This window comes from Centruroides sculpturatus, unplaced genomic scaffold, assembly GCF_000671375.1.
Source record: "Centruroides sculpturatus isolate CEXI.00-Female unplaced genomic scaffold, Cexi_2.0 scaffold2596, whole genome shotgun sequence".
NCBI classification, from domain to species: Eukaryota; Metazoa; Arthropoda; class Arachnida; order Scorpiones; family Buthidae; genus Centruroides; species Centruroides sculpturatus.
Genome location: NW_019386765.1, coordinates 1 through 17,355, shown reverse-complemented (window position 1 = coordinate 17,355; position 17,355 = coordinate 1). Strand labels below are relative to the sequence as shown.

The following is a 17,355-nucleotide window of genomic DNA, read 5'->3' as shown; positions in this document are numbered from 1 at the left end:
TTGTCTAGGCCAAACTCCATTTGTATGTCCTTAGTGTATGAGTGTGTGATTTGTAGGAGTTGATGAAGTTGTTTTTGTGTGGATGCATAAAGTTTTATGTCGTCCATGTACATGAGAGTTACACATCAGTAAAGTTAAAAATAAATTTTTAAAGGCGATTACAGATTTCTTAATATAAATAATTCTACGTCAAATGTAAAAAACTAATTTAAAATAGTTTAAAACATCAATGATGTTAATTTAATATTTTAATCCAAAAATTATGATGAAAAAAAGAAACACCTGATTTTTTTCATCCTTTGCTGTCTTGTGCTCTAGAACATTAGCCGTATTTGTTCCCAAAGTTAATAATAATGCCGATCTAATGTCATTTACAGCTATCTTTTGCCAGATTTGACTATGGTTATGATATACAGAAAAACGGACATCTGTGATAATTAAGAATTATATATTAGTTAGAATTTAATAGTAACTTTAATAATAAAATAATTCTAAATAAAGAAATCATATTCATATCTTTTGAAAAATAATGATTTAAAAATTTATTCAATGTTTTTAAATTAGAATATTTCTTTGTCATTGCTATGTTATTAGAGAGGTTGAGGCAGATGTTTTAAACGTGTAAACGTGTAGGACGGACGTTCGGTGCCGCTTTCCCGTAAGCCTAGAAGTTTGACGATGGGGTTTGGAATGTCGAGCGTGATTCCACCGACTATCCAAACACCATTGTCAAACTTTTAGGCTTACGGGAAAGCGGCGCCGAATGTCCGACCTACACGTTTAAAACGTCTGCCTCAACCTCTCTATTATGGTATGTATAATATAACAAAATACCATGATTGCTTATTCTGAAACCGTGTCTTCTTTTATTCGTTTTTTTCTGTCACAACTAGGTGCATAGACAGACACTGGACATTTTTGACATCAATCTTTATTCGGGAATATCTTGTGGGCCAAGACAAGTTTGGGCATATGCCCCTCTTCTGTCAGCAACATAATAAAACATGAACATATTTTTCATATCACAAAATGTTTTATATTATGATAGGTTACAACGTACCATTTCTTTTTGAGATATCTTGTAAGGAGGTGTTAACTAATATGCATCTTGCTTAAAAATGATTTATATTTACAGTTAAAATTTCATGGCTTTACCGGTAAACTGACTGCACTTAGCTCACACTTGTGATGTCCATGTTTACAAGGGTCTTCTTAATCTCGTTGACATGTTAAAAATTTTTTAAAAAACATTTATACAATAATCTCTCTTTTTATTATTATTATTGTTGCATTTTGTGAGTTATACTTGGTTGACACTGGTGGCTGTGTACTATGCTGGACCAGAGTCAAGACATAGTAACCAAAACAAAATAAAAATTAAAAAACTGTGTCAGTGTATGTGTTTGTATCCAAGAATTTCCTAACAATGTGACATTTCAATTGTAATGTTCCCAGACTTTTGTGTAGTGTTTATTATTATTATTATTATAATAATTTTAACCAATTTTTGTGAATCTTTATACTTAAATTTTTATTGATATTATTTTTTTGGCTTTTTATAATCTCAAAACTTTCTTTAAATTTTCTGTTGTACCAATTTTTTTCTGTGTTTGTTTTTGTTAATATTGCAATTATTTATTGTGCAATGTTCATAAAAGACCGCATTTACTCTTCTATATTTCAAACCAGCAATATGTTCTTTTAGTCTTATTCCTACTTTCCTTTTCATTTCTCCTATCTAATTTTTTAGGTTTTCACAGGTTCATGGTATAGAATAGATTACAGACCCACAAGATATTCCTGAATAAAGGTTGATGTCAAAAATGCCCAGTGTTTGTCTATACACCTAATTATGACAGAATTAACAAACAACATAACATAATATATTTGAATGTTTCAAAATCGACCTTTATTCATTTAAACATACTGTATATCTGTGCAGATAAGATGATAGTTGAATCATAAAAAAAAAAGACCCCCAAAATCTGGGGTTGTCCTATAAGACAACCCCAGATTTTGGGGGTTGTCTTATAGGACAGATACAAAAAAATTAGATGAAATTTACATAAATTAAAACAATTATAAAAAAGCAAACAAACTGTAATTATTTACTAGTAGAGAGTAGGGCATGTCCACAAAATAGAATAGCCCATACAATGTTTTTGTGAATAGTCAAGATCACCCGAATGCCTGAATCAGTGCAAATGTTTGCAACAATAGCAAGGCAGTGCTGCCAGATGCAAGAAAATAAAATTTGTTCATTCGAAAAATTACGAATTGGACATAATTCTGTATACGCTATACAGTATTATTATATAGATGATGATTGCTGATCTAAACTAAATTCATAGGCTGTTGATAGTTTGGGGGTTATCTTATAGGACAGATATATGCTAAAACTATAAAACTTTGATGAAAGTTTATACCTCATCTTATCTGTGCAGATATACGACAAATACTAAAATGTTAAAAAGACTACAACAATTAAATAATTTTCTATATTTGTACAAGATTGATTTTTAGTATTAAACAATTTACTGTATTTACTTGAGTCAAAGATGCACCTTAATTTCTACATGCTCATCCACAGATATTCTTTTTTTTGAAAAATAGACAACTCAAGACAAATTTGTTGCAAGCAAAGTAAGTTATGTATCATTGTCTTCCATGGTATTGAAGTCAGAAACCTCTTCATTTTTCATGTTAGAGTCTTCTTAGTAAACATTACTGTTGTTTTAGTCATATTCTTGGGTTTTGGCTTTGGCCAATATATACAATATGTACAATTTTAGTTATACTTTTGTTTTTAGTACTAAAACTACAGTAATCAACACTGAATTCAATGTTCACATCTCACACAAAATCATACTCAGTACCATTTAAAACATCAGAAATGTAACATTTCTTGAAACACCACTGCAAAATTTTTTCTGGAACTTTCACCCAAGTACTTACAATATTACTATAATAGTCTAAAGAGATTAAGCTAAGCTGGTGACTTAAATATTTTCCATTACAAATATTGGTCTAATAAAAATTATTAATATAATGCAATAGAATCCATAACTTATAGCTGCAGAAAAATAAGATATAGAACATCAGAAATCACTAATTAAGATGTATTATATTGAATCTAAGATACAATTTTTCAAGATACTAAAGCATAGAAAAAAAATCCAACAACAAGATACTTAACTTTCCTGGCAACATTTAAAACTGCATGTGATGCTATCTGTTATAATATTTTATTAAAAATCTTTATATATTTTTAATTATGATAAAATGACAAAAGCTTAATTTTGAGGATAGGGACAGGTTTTATAAAAAACTGTAAATGCTAATAACAAGTAAAATTGTCATTAAGTCCAATCCTACTCGAGATACACATGACCCCCTTTATCTCCCCATCCCTTCGACCTCTAACCACTAAAATTTAATAGCATCAATCCCCTAATACATAAACCTTCCTACTATATTTCAGAAACTCTTGACAAAAAGCATGGGAGTTATTAAGCTTCAAAAAGGTTGAACAAAATTTTGCCCCCCACAAATATCAATACATACAGAAAAAATCCCCCAAATTTTTTTTTTTTGCATTTCTTGATGTTTCAGAGTAGAGTCCAAAAATGTAAAAATCTTGAAAAGGTTATTTTTGACCAATTGCTATACTTTCTCTCTGTTATATATAACAGAGCTGGGAAAGTAAAAGTGTGGCTTACATTTGGGTAAATATGGTATATTTTATATTTTATTAAACTGCATAAAAAACACAAAAATATCAAAAATAATTAACTAAATAAATATTAATCAATAAAACGACCTTTTTCCACTAAAAGTGTTCCTGTGTGATTTCTTCTCGACAGCAACCTTATGCTAAGAAAATACATATAAATAAATATTATTGAAAAATAATTACTTGGATGTATTGTTCCAAATGCAATAACTAAATCTTCAACTTTTTTAATCTCTTCTTTTTTTTTCTTTGCATTTGAACCAAACTGTCTTCTTACAGGAATATTTTTAAATAAATTTTGAACAATAACAGTCGTACCTGTATAAAAATTAAAATTCATATTGAAATTATTACTAAATATTTTTAATATTACTATATTAAATAAACATGGAGTTAGAATTTTTTAAATCAAAATTTTATATTTTTTATATCAGGTATCTTGATTTTAACAACAAAGCCGCATAATTTTAAATAATTACATTTTCAATAAAATTAAAAATGAAATTTTCAGAATTTACTAAAAAAAATTAAAACAATAGGGTCTTATTTTATGTGATATTGAGGTACACAGATTCAATTTTTTGTAGATGGTAAACGATTAGGATAACTCATGTCTAATTCCACCAGGTCTGACTCTTAAATTAACAAATCATACTTCTCTGGCTTCTGACATTCCAAACACAGCAAACTATCAAACACTACTAACTGCAACAAACATACCCTGGTTTGCATGTATTTTTCTCAAGTAGTGTACTTGATATGATATAACAAAATTTTCCTCTGTACAGTCGACCTCCCCATAACATAGGAACACGAGTTCCTATAGTTCGGATTCCTATATCACGGCAAAAAAATTGCGACAGTATTCGTACAAACATGCTAAAAAAAAAACTCCTATAATTTGGTAAAATGTCATCGCCGACTCGTGTTGCGACAGGATCGGTCGAATCTAGACCAATAGCAGATATTGCACAAACCGTTGAGTTTAAACGAGCAGCGGACCTACTAAAAACCATTTATTATTTAATGTCCATAAAAATTATATTTATATTAATGATGTTTCCAAAGTTCAGCGAATTTTTCGCAAAAAAAAATAATTTATCAGGAAGCATGCAAACACCATTCGATGATAAGCTCCACGACGAAAACAAGCTTAAGCAATGGCCTGGTCAAACAGTGCACACTTGGTAAGCAATCCTACAATTTTTTGTTTATAGCATAGTTTATATGGATTATTCCCAAAAAATTATACATATTTTGGAAATGTTGAGTCAAATTAGTCTAGAATCGATTAATTTTATGGAAGAAACCTTTCAAACAGCCGTAGTCCGTAAACTGCATACGTGCCGGGCTGTGATTGGCTGGACTCATAGAAAATGGATTCTTAAAAACTGGAACGTATCTACCATGTTATAGGGGGGTCGACTGTATATTCAAAAATAGCAAACTAAAGTGTTATTCACTATAGTAAAACACATTTTAACATTTTTCTGTAAATAGTAAATGTTAATTGTAATTACGAAGTGGCAATTATCTAGAACTATTTTGAAATAGAGCACAAATTTATGCAGAATTTTATTTTTTTTGCCCAGAATCTATACTAATATTATAAAGAAGTAAAGTTTGTAAGTTTGGATGTAGGAGGTAATCTCTGAAACTACTCATCTAATTTCAAAAATTCTTTCACCAATATTTAGAATGGACCTTCAGGGTGGACGTAGGCTGTATATTATTCCGTTAAACATTTATATAAATTAAAAGATATCATCTAGATAAACGTTATATTTTTGGTGTTGGTGGGTTGCAAGGGGCAAGACGCGTACGTATACGAGATAGGTAACAGCACGGTGCAGTCGTGTGATTGACGAAATACGCAGTGCACGTGTCTGAACTTGTGCTGAACATTTATTGTATTTATTGTCGCTTAAAATAATGAATATGTTTTGTCCCGTATGCGTTCCTAAAACATTCATATAAATTAAAATTATTCATTTGTTATTTGTATACACTGATATAGGAACTTCTCATTTTGAGTTTATAAATCTTTAAACAGAAATATAACTAATTCAAAGTAAACTGTATTAAATAAATAAATTTTGAAACTACCATAATAAATTTTACTAGTTTGAATGTTTTGTCTTTATATTTATTAAGTAATCAGTTTCGTTTAAGTATACTGTATAAACTAAAACAACAGTAGTATATTATAATAATTACCTTGTGCATGCGGTGATGGTTTACTAGAAATAATTTTTCCCAAGTTATTAAATTTGTGGCTGATAGAAACATCATCACTTTTTGTTTTTGAAATAACAACAACATCTGAAACACCACAAATAGCCCCAAGAGCTTCTCCCCTGAATCCATATGTTGTTAGGGTTTTCAAATCATCTTCATTTGATAACTTCGACGTATAATGAGGTTGTGCAGCAAGATGAATTTCAGACTGTTTAATTCCAAAGCCATTATCTTTAACTTCTATCTTATCAAAGCCACTGTTTTCCTAGAGTGATGAATAAATGAAAATAAGTTACTAATATATACTGTATATCATTTTAAATTTAATATTAAATTCAACATTCAGTACTATACATTTATATATATAAGTCAATTTTTCAAACAAATTAAATTTTATCTATACACTCAACATATTTATTTGATTTCCATAATATTTTTTATAAATATCAGCTGTTTTTGCCATTCTTTATTACTTCTATTACTATCTTCAAAATACAATATACATTCATAAATAAAAATAATGTATATATATTCATGCCAAAAATTATATAAACATAAATAATACTGTTTTATTGGCATTAATATACTTTAATGATAACAAAAAAATGATAACAATGTTCAAATATACATTCCTTTTCATTTAAATAAATGTTCTTATGGCAGTTTTAATTTATTCCAGATTACCTGAAGAAGGCATCAATGCAATGTCAAAACTACTTGCTAATTTTTATCATCATAAAGTATCTTAATGCCAAAAAACAGTATTAATTATGTTTATACAATACAATTTGTTTGTTGTAATCATAGCTATGATTATCAGTCATGATGTTACCAAAATTAACTTGTTCCAAAATATGTAAGTTAAAATACACTTATAAAAACTTTGCTTAATGTAATTCAGTAATTGTCACTATTATCTTTGAGTAAATAGCATTTTTTAAGCTCTGCTTTTATATTACCAGCTTCAACATATGGCAATAATGTTATCAGTTATTCATTCTCAGTCTTAATCATTACTTTGTATATTAAATGTTAATATTTTAATCATTATTTTCTGACAATACATCAGTTTAAATTTCTGTCATTTCTTACTTCAATTACATGCCAATGATTGTTACATACAGTGGTAAGTAAACAATACTGAATGAATTACAGTTAATAAATCCTTGGCGAGTTATACAACTTTTAATTGTTTTAATTTGTCCTTTTAATGTCAAAATCAATAAAACCAGAATTTTCGTTACTTCTTGTCATAGTTCTTTACTTTGCTTAATATTATCATTGTCATCAATATAAGCAAGTTCCAAAGTAATTGTAATAAGTAGATTCTACTGTATATCCATAAGAAAAAAACAAAATCATTACAATAATGCATTATTGTTAGAACTATTTGATATTTTTGAAGTAGATATTTCAGTGATTAAATTTTACATTGTAGAATTCTTATTAGTAAGAAACTAATGAATTACATTAAATGTTATTAAATTATAATAAAATAAAATAACAAATAGCTAATAAATGCAAACATTATTATTGCTTATTGAAAAAATTTAAAATACGTGCTTTGATAGAATATTTTGATTTAAAATAATAAACTTCATTTTCTTTGTATAATTGACTTATCCAACTTTAATTAAAGAAACACTATAACAAACATTAAATATAGTAATTTAAACTGCTGTATTTAATGTTTAATATTTTTTTGAAGAAAAATAATTGTATATATTATTTGTGTTACTATATTATATTGATATATATTCATTACTGAATTATTAAATGCATTTAAAATCAAATATAAACTTTTAGTATCTTACATATTAGGAAATGTAATAAATCAAGAGATACAACAAATGTATGATGTCTGTCCAAAAAGTTTCTGAACTTTTAAACTAATATGCTAGCATGAAAGCACAGGAATATCCAATGGAAGTTGGATTGTATCACTGACTTTTGAAATGCAGCTAGTACCAGCTACTTCCTGCTGTTTTGTTTAGTCTAAGCTGTGTAGTACTGACACTAGGATTTTCATCTTGGGAGGGTGAAACAGTCTACTTGTACATCAATACCACCTCTTATATCTTATTCATATTGTTACGCTATTCCATTTATGTATTTGACCTCTGACATGTACTTGTCTTGTATATTGTGTTTCAATTCTTGTATATAAAGTCATTCTTATTTGTTATGCGATCTCTAGTATGTAATTAAACTGCTTTGTATATCATGTTATGCTGTTATGTAATCTATTCCTCTGTAACTTTACTGTTGTACACATTTTCAAACCGATTGTGCTTATGCGGTACCAGGCTTGTACCTTTGTATGGCAATAAACAATTTGAATGAACTTGAGTGAGTGAATGGGTGAAACAGTGTTTTGGTGGGATGGATGTTATCTGCACATTTTACCATCAAATAAATTAATTTTCAAAATTTAACAATTAATTTTCAGTAAAATATATAAGCAAAACGTAGTTTAGTGAGGACATGTAATTATTTGGCAAACAGTCAATTAATATTAATAACCAAACATCATTACTACACTCGATACAGGCTAGAAACAGCTATAATACTAATATAGCCTAATTGTCTTTTAAATTATTAGTATTATAGCTGTTTCTAGCCCGATAATATTTGGCTTTGATTGGTGAATTAATATTTAAAGAAACTCTCAATTATGGTTACTATAGGTAGAAAAATAAATTCTTTCAGAGTAAGCAAGGAAATTTTGGGGTGGGATGGTGCCCACCCTGAATCTCTCCACTCTAGTAACATCCATTCTTATCCTTGCTCCACTCAAGTATTGTCCATGGTGCTGTGTGGACAGGGCCATCAAGAGGGAAATAGGAATTTTTTCCCTGGGTCCACAGAAAATTTGGAGACCCATAGCAATTACTACTCCAATAAAATAATGTTATTTTTACTAACAGAAATAAAATCTTTGAGTACATTTTATAATGAAGAAACATTCTATGTTTCTTCATTATATTTCATTTGTTCATAAAAAATGGCAAAAGGGGTCCACTCTACCTCCAAGCCCAATACAACTGCTTGATTGCTATGTATAAGCTACATAGAGAGATGTGATGACTAAAGATTCTCTGCTACTGCAAAATTTCCAATTTCCTTTAGCAATGTGTGCACAAAATTTCATATTAAATTAGAAAGAAAACTTTTGAAAACAGACAGTATGTTAACATGTATGTTTGGTACAGTGGCACTTCACTCTTCAAACTTCACTTTGAGCAATGGTTTAAATTTTAATATGTGCCAATCCCCTCTCCTCCCACCTCTCTGCTGCAAAGGATGAGACTTGCATCCCCAAAAATGCCTTTGCCTTCGACTGAGAAAAAGAATCACCCAACCAATGATGAAAACAATTGTTTTCCTCATGGATTATAAGTCTTTTGCTTGGCACATTTGGGTCTCTTGGTTCCAATTTTTTCATCTACTATTCCAGGCTCCAGCTCAGCCAAAACACTTTGCACCATTGTAATTCCAGCACTAGACTGGTAGTAAATGCATGAACAAAACTCAAATGTAGGCATGACACAAACATTTCAAAAAGAGCCTAATGTTAGTAGATGATGACCTATATTCTTAGAAAACTGTCAACATCAACAGACATCTGGAAAGTTATGAGATGAATGTTTTGAATGAAACTCACAGACCAACATATACTGATATATTGTTATTTCTTCTTCCACGAATCAGTCCCAATGCATGTCATGTTTTCATCACCTCCAGATAGTACGCCATATCAACAACTTTCCAGACGTGTTGTCTGTCTATTGACATCGATCATTTAAGTGGGCCATTTTTGACTGCTGTTTGTCTCTCTTTAAATTGTATGCATCAGTTATAACTTTGAGTTCAGTTCATTCATTCATTACCAATCACTCAAATTATTAAATTTATCTAATTTAAAATAAAACTTTACATGCACCCTCAATGTTAATGAAAATTGGTAATTTTGCAATAACACAAAACTTCTGGAGCCACCACATACCTCTTCACTCTTGACTAAATTAGAAAACAGCAAGAAGCAGCAGCTATGTTAGTTGGCTTACAGTCAGTGGTACGATCCCAAATCTATTGGACAACCTATTAGTAGACTATTTTAAACATTCAGAGACTTCTTAGACAAACTAATACTACAGAAATAAATCAAAATTAGGGGGCATACTTCCATAATGAAAATATGAAATGGTATATATTTTATAATAATTATCTTTTGAAGTTATTTAAAGGAATACAAAATGAAATATTTATTACATTAAAACAATTGATACACATTTTTGACTATTTCATTATAACAAGTTCAATATATTGTAGTTGAACTAGTTTTTACATGTAAAAGTAAAATATAACATAATTTATGTAGACTGAGCAAAGCATTTTATTTTGAGTCATTAAGAATCTTTCTATAATACACTAATGAAAATTATTATTATTTTTGTATTTGATTTTAACTGAAAATAGCATTATTTTGAATTGAAAGCATTTCTTATATTCTGAAATTAGAAATTTACAAATGTCACAGAGATTCCTTGAGTTTTATTACATAACATATAGTTTTATATGCATACTTGCCAACTTTAGAAAGGGGAATAGCTAGGATGTTGGTAGAAAATGCTGATTTTTGAATAAAAATGCTGACAACATAAAAGCAAAAAATTTGTTATTAACATTGATAACACACAATGATTATATTAAATATCTTTAATAAACAAAATTTAATCTTATCTCTTTATATATGATATCTTATAAAGCTATTGCCATAAACACTGTCAAGAGTATGGCAACAGCTTTATACTCTTTATCATCATAATTTAAAAAAGATCAAATATTTCATGGGACATATCATAACTCTACACCTAGATTTGTGCAATGTTTTGCTTTGTTAATAATTTGTTTTGTTACAATGTACTCATGACAGTTGTTATCAGTCTGTTTATTGACCTTCACTGCAATTATTAAGGACAATAATTTCCTATCTCTGTCTTTATCTTAGCATACTGAATATCTTTTCCTTTTGCCACACAGCCCTACAATGCTGTGGGGTAAAACCATCATCAGCTTTACTATTTTATACAGATCTTTGTAAAATGGTAAGGCTGATGACAATTCTTTGAGATTTGTGGGAATTTTACAAAGATTACAAATCTTTGTAAAATCCCACAAGTCTCAAAGAACTATCTACTTTCTTTTCTTCAGAAAGTTCAGACCATACGACCTGCATATTCTTAAGTGATGGATCAGCTGTTTCTTCTTTTTGGACAGAGAAACTGTAGTGCTACTCAATAATTTGGTATACTGTAAAAGTAACTCATTTCCTTCTGCTGATGAGTCAGCCATAATTGATTTAACTAACCATCAGTATATGTTGCCAGACTTGAAGATGCAATTTATCTCATCTGCCATTTAAAATTTTCACATTTCAACTAAAATTCTCACATATATATATAAATGTTGGTTCTTTTCCAATTGAAGGAATCTAAGAATGTCGTTCTGATTTGCCTCAATCATTTGTAACAGAATACATAGTGTCTTTGGCATATATATTGGTGTTACTCTTGTTAAATAGTGTTTTTATGATAATATCAAATTCTTTAAAAACTCCGACAAAAGGGAAAAGCAACCCATCCACTGACAGAGCATACAAAATGCTGATAGTTGGCAACTATATATATACAACCTAACTTCATATATGATAACCTGCTAGGAAAAAAGAGAAAGTCCTTTTTCTCTGGCTTTACAAGTTACACGAGATATAATGCAATTTACACAGTGACACAGATCATACATAAAACAATTTTTTCAACTGATAAAAATTACGGTCAATCTTTACCTACGTGCACCGTCACGGCCGCACGGTGGGGACCGACTTTCTAACCGGTATAAAGTGGGTACCCACCGTGCAGCCATGACGGTGCACACAGGTAAAGATTAACCAAAATTACTTAAGGGTTTAGTTGTAATCTATGATTACAAATAAATACCAAATAGGTTTATAATATAAAAGCTAATCCCCACCAACTTAATGTCTATTCTTGTTGAGTGAGCATCTAACGAATTTTCTATTAATTCCTTAACAACAGATGCAACAGAGGTAATTATTTGACCGCTGCTTAAGAGACGAATCACATTTCGCGGCAACTCGTGCATCTTCCAAACGAACTGATTCGTCATGTATAAACTTTGCGCCACCTGATTTTGAAAATATGAACTACTGTAAAAAAAAAAATGCTATTTTACATAAACACTATCTGGAAGTGGATAAATATATAGAAAATAAATTTAAACAAAACCGGAAAAGATATTGAGAAAAAGTTTACAATAATTCATCCTGTATAGTGATGCCTCGTGCTTCTATATTTAATTTATTCCAGGTGGCCGTTCGAACTCCGAATCGTTCGAAATCCGAAGCAATTTTTCCCATTAGAAATAATGGAAATCGAATTAATCCGTTCCCCCACGCTAAACAATATTCATTTTCGATAAACTTGAAACGGCAAATACACATAATTTAAGGTTAAAAATAACGCAATTAAATAACTAATAATTAATTAAAACACAAAAACCATAAATAAAATACGTAAATAATGTATAATAAAATGAAAATTGTTGTTACTGCTGTTGACTTTGGCATCTTAAACATGGCCGCCAAATCGGCCACACATACCGCTTTCGTGCTTCGCAATAAGTTTGTTTTTCTTCTTAGCCTTTTTCAAGTCTTTCTCTTACTAATTAGACTTCGTTTCTTCCACACATTTCTCGGATACCATGATTAACCTCTTTGAAGAATAATAACTCCCAGTTTTTTCTCGACAATTTCTGAAATTTTGCAGGAAGATTTGTGTATCGGGGGATTGATGCTATTTAGTTTTGGTGTTTAAAGGTCGTGGGGTGGGGAGTTAAAAATCTACCGACTCCGACTCCACAGCCCTGGATAAGAATTTTTATTTTAAACCATTTTGATCGAGTTACATGAAATTATAATTATTATTTATAAATGAATTATTTTTAAATTAGCATTTTGATGAAAGCGTAATATCGTTATTACGCTTTTGTAATAATTATTCTTTCAACTCAATTTTGACATCTGAACAAAATTAATTCCTATTCAATGGCGGGGACGTAACGGTAAAGGCGTTACATTGGCTTTGACACAATCTTAATGTCCCGTTTATTGCCGCCTCGGGTTCTCTTCGTTGGATTTATACTGGAAATATTCTCCGCTGATGATCATTTTGTTGGTTCTTCCCGATTTAACGTCGTCCCAATTTTCGATTTTGCCCGTGACGTAAATCGAATCGTCTTCGGAAAACGAAACACCTGGACGATGGCCACGTTTAGAGGAAGAACGGTATTCCTCCTGTAGGACTTCGGTGACGACCGGAGTGGCGGCGTAACGGACATTTTTCGGTTTCGTTCCGTGGCCGTCGGCTGGCGTTGTCGTCGGTGGACTTTCAGCTTCTTTCGAGATACTTTGTGTTTTCCTTTGATAACAGAAAGTCTGCGTTGTTTCTACCGTAACGCTATCTCGAGAGGGAGGTTGGGAGTGGACCGTCACCGCTTTGCCGGTCTCGTAACGAATCGAAGGAATTTGTTTCTGCTGGTCTCTATACGAAGGTGTTGTTTTTATCGACCCGCTTTGTTCGGATAGCGACTCTAAAGTTTGTTGGCCATTCTCTTCCGTTGGAAAAACGGTTACCACTTGCTGATATTCGTGAGGAGCTACGGTTTTTTGCAATTCTTCCGTTATCGGCTGGGTTTTAAATTTTTCCGGAGATAATTCTTTGTTTACGGCCTCACCCTTTTCGTTTTCGTCGCCTTCTTCTTCCTCCTCCTCCTCCTCATCATCTTCTTCTTCATCCTCTTCCCCCTCCTCTACATCTTCTTCCTCTTCGTCTTCCACCGCATTCTCCGAAGACATCTGGAGTGATGCAGTTTTTGCCGGTTTTTCTTTTTCGGGTGTCGTTTCCGATTCTTTGGCCATTTCTAGCGCTTTATCTTTCTTCCCTCGGGGTCGGCTATCGCTTTCCTCCGACGATTCTTCTTTCTTTAGGATATTTTTAAAAAAACGAAAACAAGGAATAGAAATGGAACTTTCGTTTTCTTCGTCGAGACTAGAATTTTCTTGGCCCACGTCTATCAAATCGTCGAAGACTCGAAATGCTATGGTAAAAAGCATGGCATCCGACTCTTCCCTAGTCGCCTCGGCGGTACTTTTCGTTAACGAATTGTTTGGCGGCGGTTGGACCCTCTCGTCTTTAAATTTATCACCAGACGAGAAAGCCCGACGGTCGTTTCTTGTAGGGGAAATTAAGGCGGGCGGGAAACTATCTCCGCGCCTAGATTTATTATTATCGACTTCTTCTTTAAGTAAGGGAATTCTTTTTTCTCGTTGGAGCGATCGAAGAATCGCTTCTTTTATTGTTTCTTCTAGAGTTTTCCGATAATTCGATTTAATGTATTGTTCGGCGAAGAAAAAACGCGACGGACTACTGATTATTTCTTCCGGGACGTTAGAATTTGCATAACTAACACGGAGCTTCCTTCGTCGTACGCCGTCGTCCTGTGAGTTTGGAGATTCCAACACCCCACTGCAATCCACGTTCTTCTCCACAGAACCTCCTGGAGTATCAGTATTATTTAAACGGCCCGTGCCGGTAGTGGGCTTAATCGTTTTCGAGTTAAGCCATTTTTTACGTGTTGCCGCCTTTAATAAAGAAACGTCGACTTCGTCTTTAAAATCGATGGAAGAAAATTCGAGTTCCTTCTCGCAGCGTTGGATTTTCGAATCGATTTCCGTAGAGTCTGCGGTCTTTTCGTCTGTCTAGAAATTTAATAATAATAATAATAAGACGAACAGAAAAATTATTTATTTATTAACTCTCCGCTCGACAGGCATCGATCGAGAAAGACCCGTAAAACGGCCGGATGATCTAATACAGGTCCCATCCTCCGCGCAAATTTTCGCACCCGGTCGATGCCTTTGCCGTCCTCCGGTAGTCTCATTAATTAAGAAAATAAAAAATCAATTACTTTATTTTGGTTTTTCTTCTCTTCTTCGTCGTCGACAACGTCACAGAAACCTGACAAATCGTGCACGTAGACGGACGTGGTCCCCTCTTCCTACAAAGCTACAATTTTGTAGTTACGGCTTCCTCTAAAGTTAAAGTATAAAACCTAGAAATTTACCTCTTTTTCTAATTTACGACTTCTCCCGGAATTCAAAAAACTCTTGAGAAAACTTTTCATGGAGATTTTCTGAAAAATATAATTCCGATTAATTCGATTCTCAGTCAAAAAGGAGCTAAAAATGGCGCCGGATTACCTTTTTTTACTATCGTTCGAATGGCTTTAATTTTACTTTTGAACACTTCTTCACAGAAATGTATTTATAAAAATGACAAAATTCTTCAAATAATTTTTTTGTTTTGTATAAAAAACAAATGAATCGATATTTTCAAGCGTTTGTCCTCCTAACAAATGGAATAATACAATTAGACTACAACAAATGGATTCCGTTATTATTATAAATCATTCGAATATTTTCCGTGATTCAATTGTTCAAAATTTGACATTTTACTGAAAATTTACCTTAACACTCTACCAGGGCCTTATCGTTAGAGGGGCCGGCGGGCCCTTTAGTTTGATTCGATTCGGTCCCGAAGTTCATAGAGGCCTAGAGGTTATCATTTGAAATATTATTTTCGTGTTTTTAATATACGAGAAACCTCGAAAAATCCATTACTAATATACAATTCACCTTTGTTTTATCAAAGTGGAATTAAAAAAAACTCGCTATTTTGTCGAAAAATGACTGGGGGAATGTTCCATCGAAACAAATTAAAATGCTAGATTGTATGCAAGAACGAAGAATCGGTAACTCTACTAACTCACTTCATCGTAAATGAATTGACCCTACATTTACAAAACAAGGCAGAGATTAGAAATGTCGTAGCATCGTTTTCCTCCCGAAGAGTTAGTAGGAAGAAAGAAAAATGACTTTCGTTGATCTGTTTGTATATTTCTCCCCTAACATTAGATAAAAAAAGAAATAAGACTTGAACAAAAGAATAGAGTGCCAGGTAATGGGATTTTGAGAAAAGAGATTGTGTAATTATTTGAAAAAGGGATAAGAAGTTATTTATTGGTGACAATTAAGAGAATGTCAAGAGAAAAGGATGTATAGTATAAGAAGGAAAACTCATACTGACTCATCACGTGTCGTCAAGATAACAAACCTCTAGAACGAGTGAAAGCTCTGGAATCTTCATCTGTCCCAAGTGACACATTGCCTAATTGTATCCCTGCTTACAACCCTTTTAATGGAAGTATTTGTACTGATGCTACACTTGTTATAAAACTAATACAATTAATCTTCCTGTATAATATATTTCATAAAGATAAATAAGATGGAAGGAGGAGACGATGATCCGTGAGAAGTAGAACTAGAGACAGAAGAGAGAATCGAGGAATACAGAAAGACGGAGAGAGGCGGCGACAACAAACCCGCAAGACACCAAAGAATTAATTTTGAGATACGAAGATAATTCGAAATATAAGTAAGCTAATTACAGGTTGAACCTCTTTAATCCAGCATTTTGTGATCCGGTAACTGTCGCAGTCTGATACATTTTGAATCTGTTGCCACTGATTGATAGATCTGTTATATCAGCTTATTTGATTGAAAGAAAATTAATTAATAAAAAGCCAAAGTTTCAGAAGTAAGCTAAAGAAAGTCGTTAATAACACTTTCAAAAACCCATTCCGACGTAGAAAATCCACTTTGCTGTGTCTCCTCTCTTTCTGATGTACTGTACGTACTGTACAGTACCTGACGAGCACAGAGTCCCAAATGACGCTGCATACATCGAAGACAAGTGCTAATCAATGGCGCGTTATCCTATAAGCAAAAAAGGCAATTGACTAGGGCCCAAACCAATCTTTTATAAGCTCGGGCCCATACAGACAAAAATTAACGTCACTAACACAAACTTAAGTCCGAGGTCGTAACATACTACTGACACACCGGCAAAAACTTTTCTTTTTTAAAACGCAGACAGTGGTAAATAAACTGCTTTATTTTAAAACCAGACGCGACGATGATCTAAGACTGCAAAACATACGCAAAAAAAAAAAAAATTCTGAACAAGACATTTATAGGAACACCAGCTATAACAACATATAAACTGCTAAAACGCCGCAATGTGCTCTGGCAAGACAGTAAAAACAATAAACAACCAAACACACCGAAAATGACATAATTTCGAGTGCGTAAGCGCTGTAACGCAGTCCGGAATGAAGAAAAAATTATAAATACGAACGAAACTATATATACATCGAACGCAACAAAATTTGAAATAAAAGAACGC

At 32.0% G+C, this 17,355-nt stretch overlaps 2 protein-coding genes across 2 annotated transcripts in view; both read right to left on the bottom strand.

Annotated features, from left to right (window-relative positions):
• LOC111615741 (PMS1 protein homolog 1-like) overlaps positions 1-8,801 on the bottom strand; it is a gene marked incomplete at its 3' end in the record, with an annotated part of 11,862 nt that extends 3,061 nt beyond the window's left edge. Inside the window, exons 1-4 of the mRNA XM_023357181.1 lie at positions 8,718-8,801; positions 5,951-6,236; positions 3,917-4,051; positions 283-428 (exon numbers count right to left, since the gene is read on the bottom strand). Coding sequence (XP_023212949.1) covers positions 283-428; positions 3,917-4,051; positions 5,951-6,236; positions 8,718-8,801 — 651 coding nt within the window. The remainder of the gene's footprint in view (positions 1-282; positions 429-3,916; positions 4,052-5,950; positions 6,237-8,717) is intronic.
• LOC111615742 (myb-like protein V) lies at positions 6,155-17,349 on the bottom strand. Its single transcript, XM_023357183.1, has 5 exons — positions 15,312-17,349; positions 15,176-15,244; positions 15,020-15,109; positions 12,654-14,810; positions 6,155-6,236 (listed from the first exon to the last, which is right to left on the bottom strand). Exons 2-4 carry the CDS (start codon positions 15,233-15,235, stop codon positions 13,158-13,160), a joined length of 1,803 nt encoding a protein of 600 aa, XP_023212951.1. The 5' UTR covers positions 15,236-15,244; positions 15,312-17,349; the 3' UTR covers positions 6,155-6,236; positions 12,654-13,157.
• Between the last annotated feature and the right edge of the window lie 6 nt (positions 17,350-17,355).

What these genes read in the sequence shown, in the direction of transcription:
- LOC111615742 (XM_023357183.1), bottom strand. Translation starts at nt 15,235, where the DNA reads ATGAAAAGTTTTCTCAAGAGTTTTTTGAATTCCGGGAGAAGTCGTAAA. An exon ending in GTCGTAAATTAGAAAAAGAG is followed by an intron (nt 15,110 to 15,175) that starts GTAAATTTCTAG and finishes GTAGCTTTGTAG; the next exon opens with GAAGAGGGGACCACGTCCGT. An exon ending in AGAAGAAAAACCAAAATAAA is followed by an intron (nt 14,811 to 15,019) that starts GTAATTGATTTT and finishes TTAAATTTCTAG; the next exon opens with ACAGACGAAAAGACCGCAGA.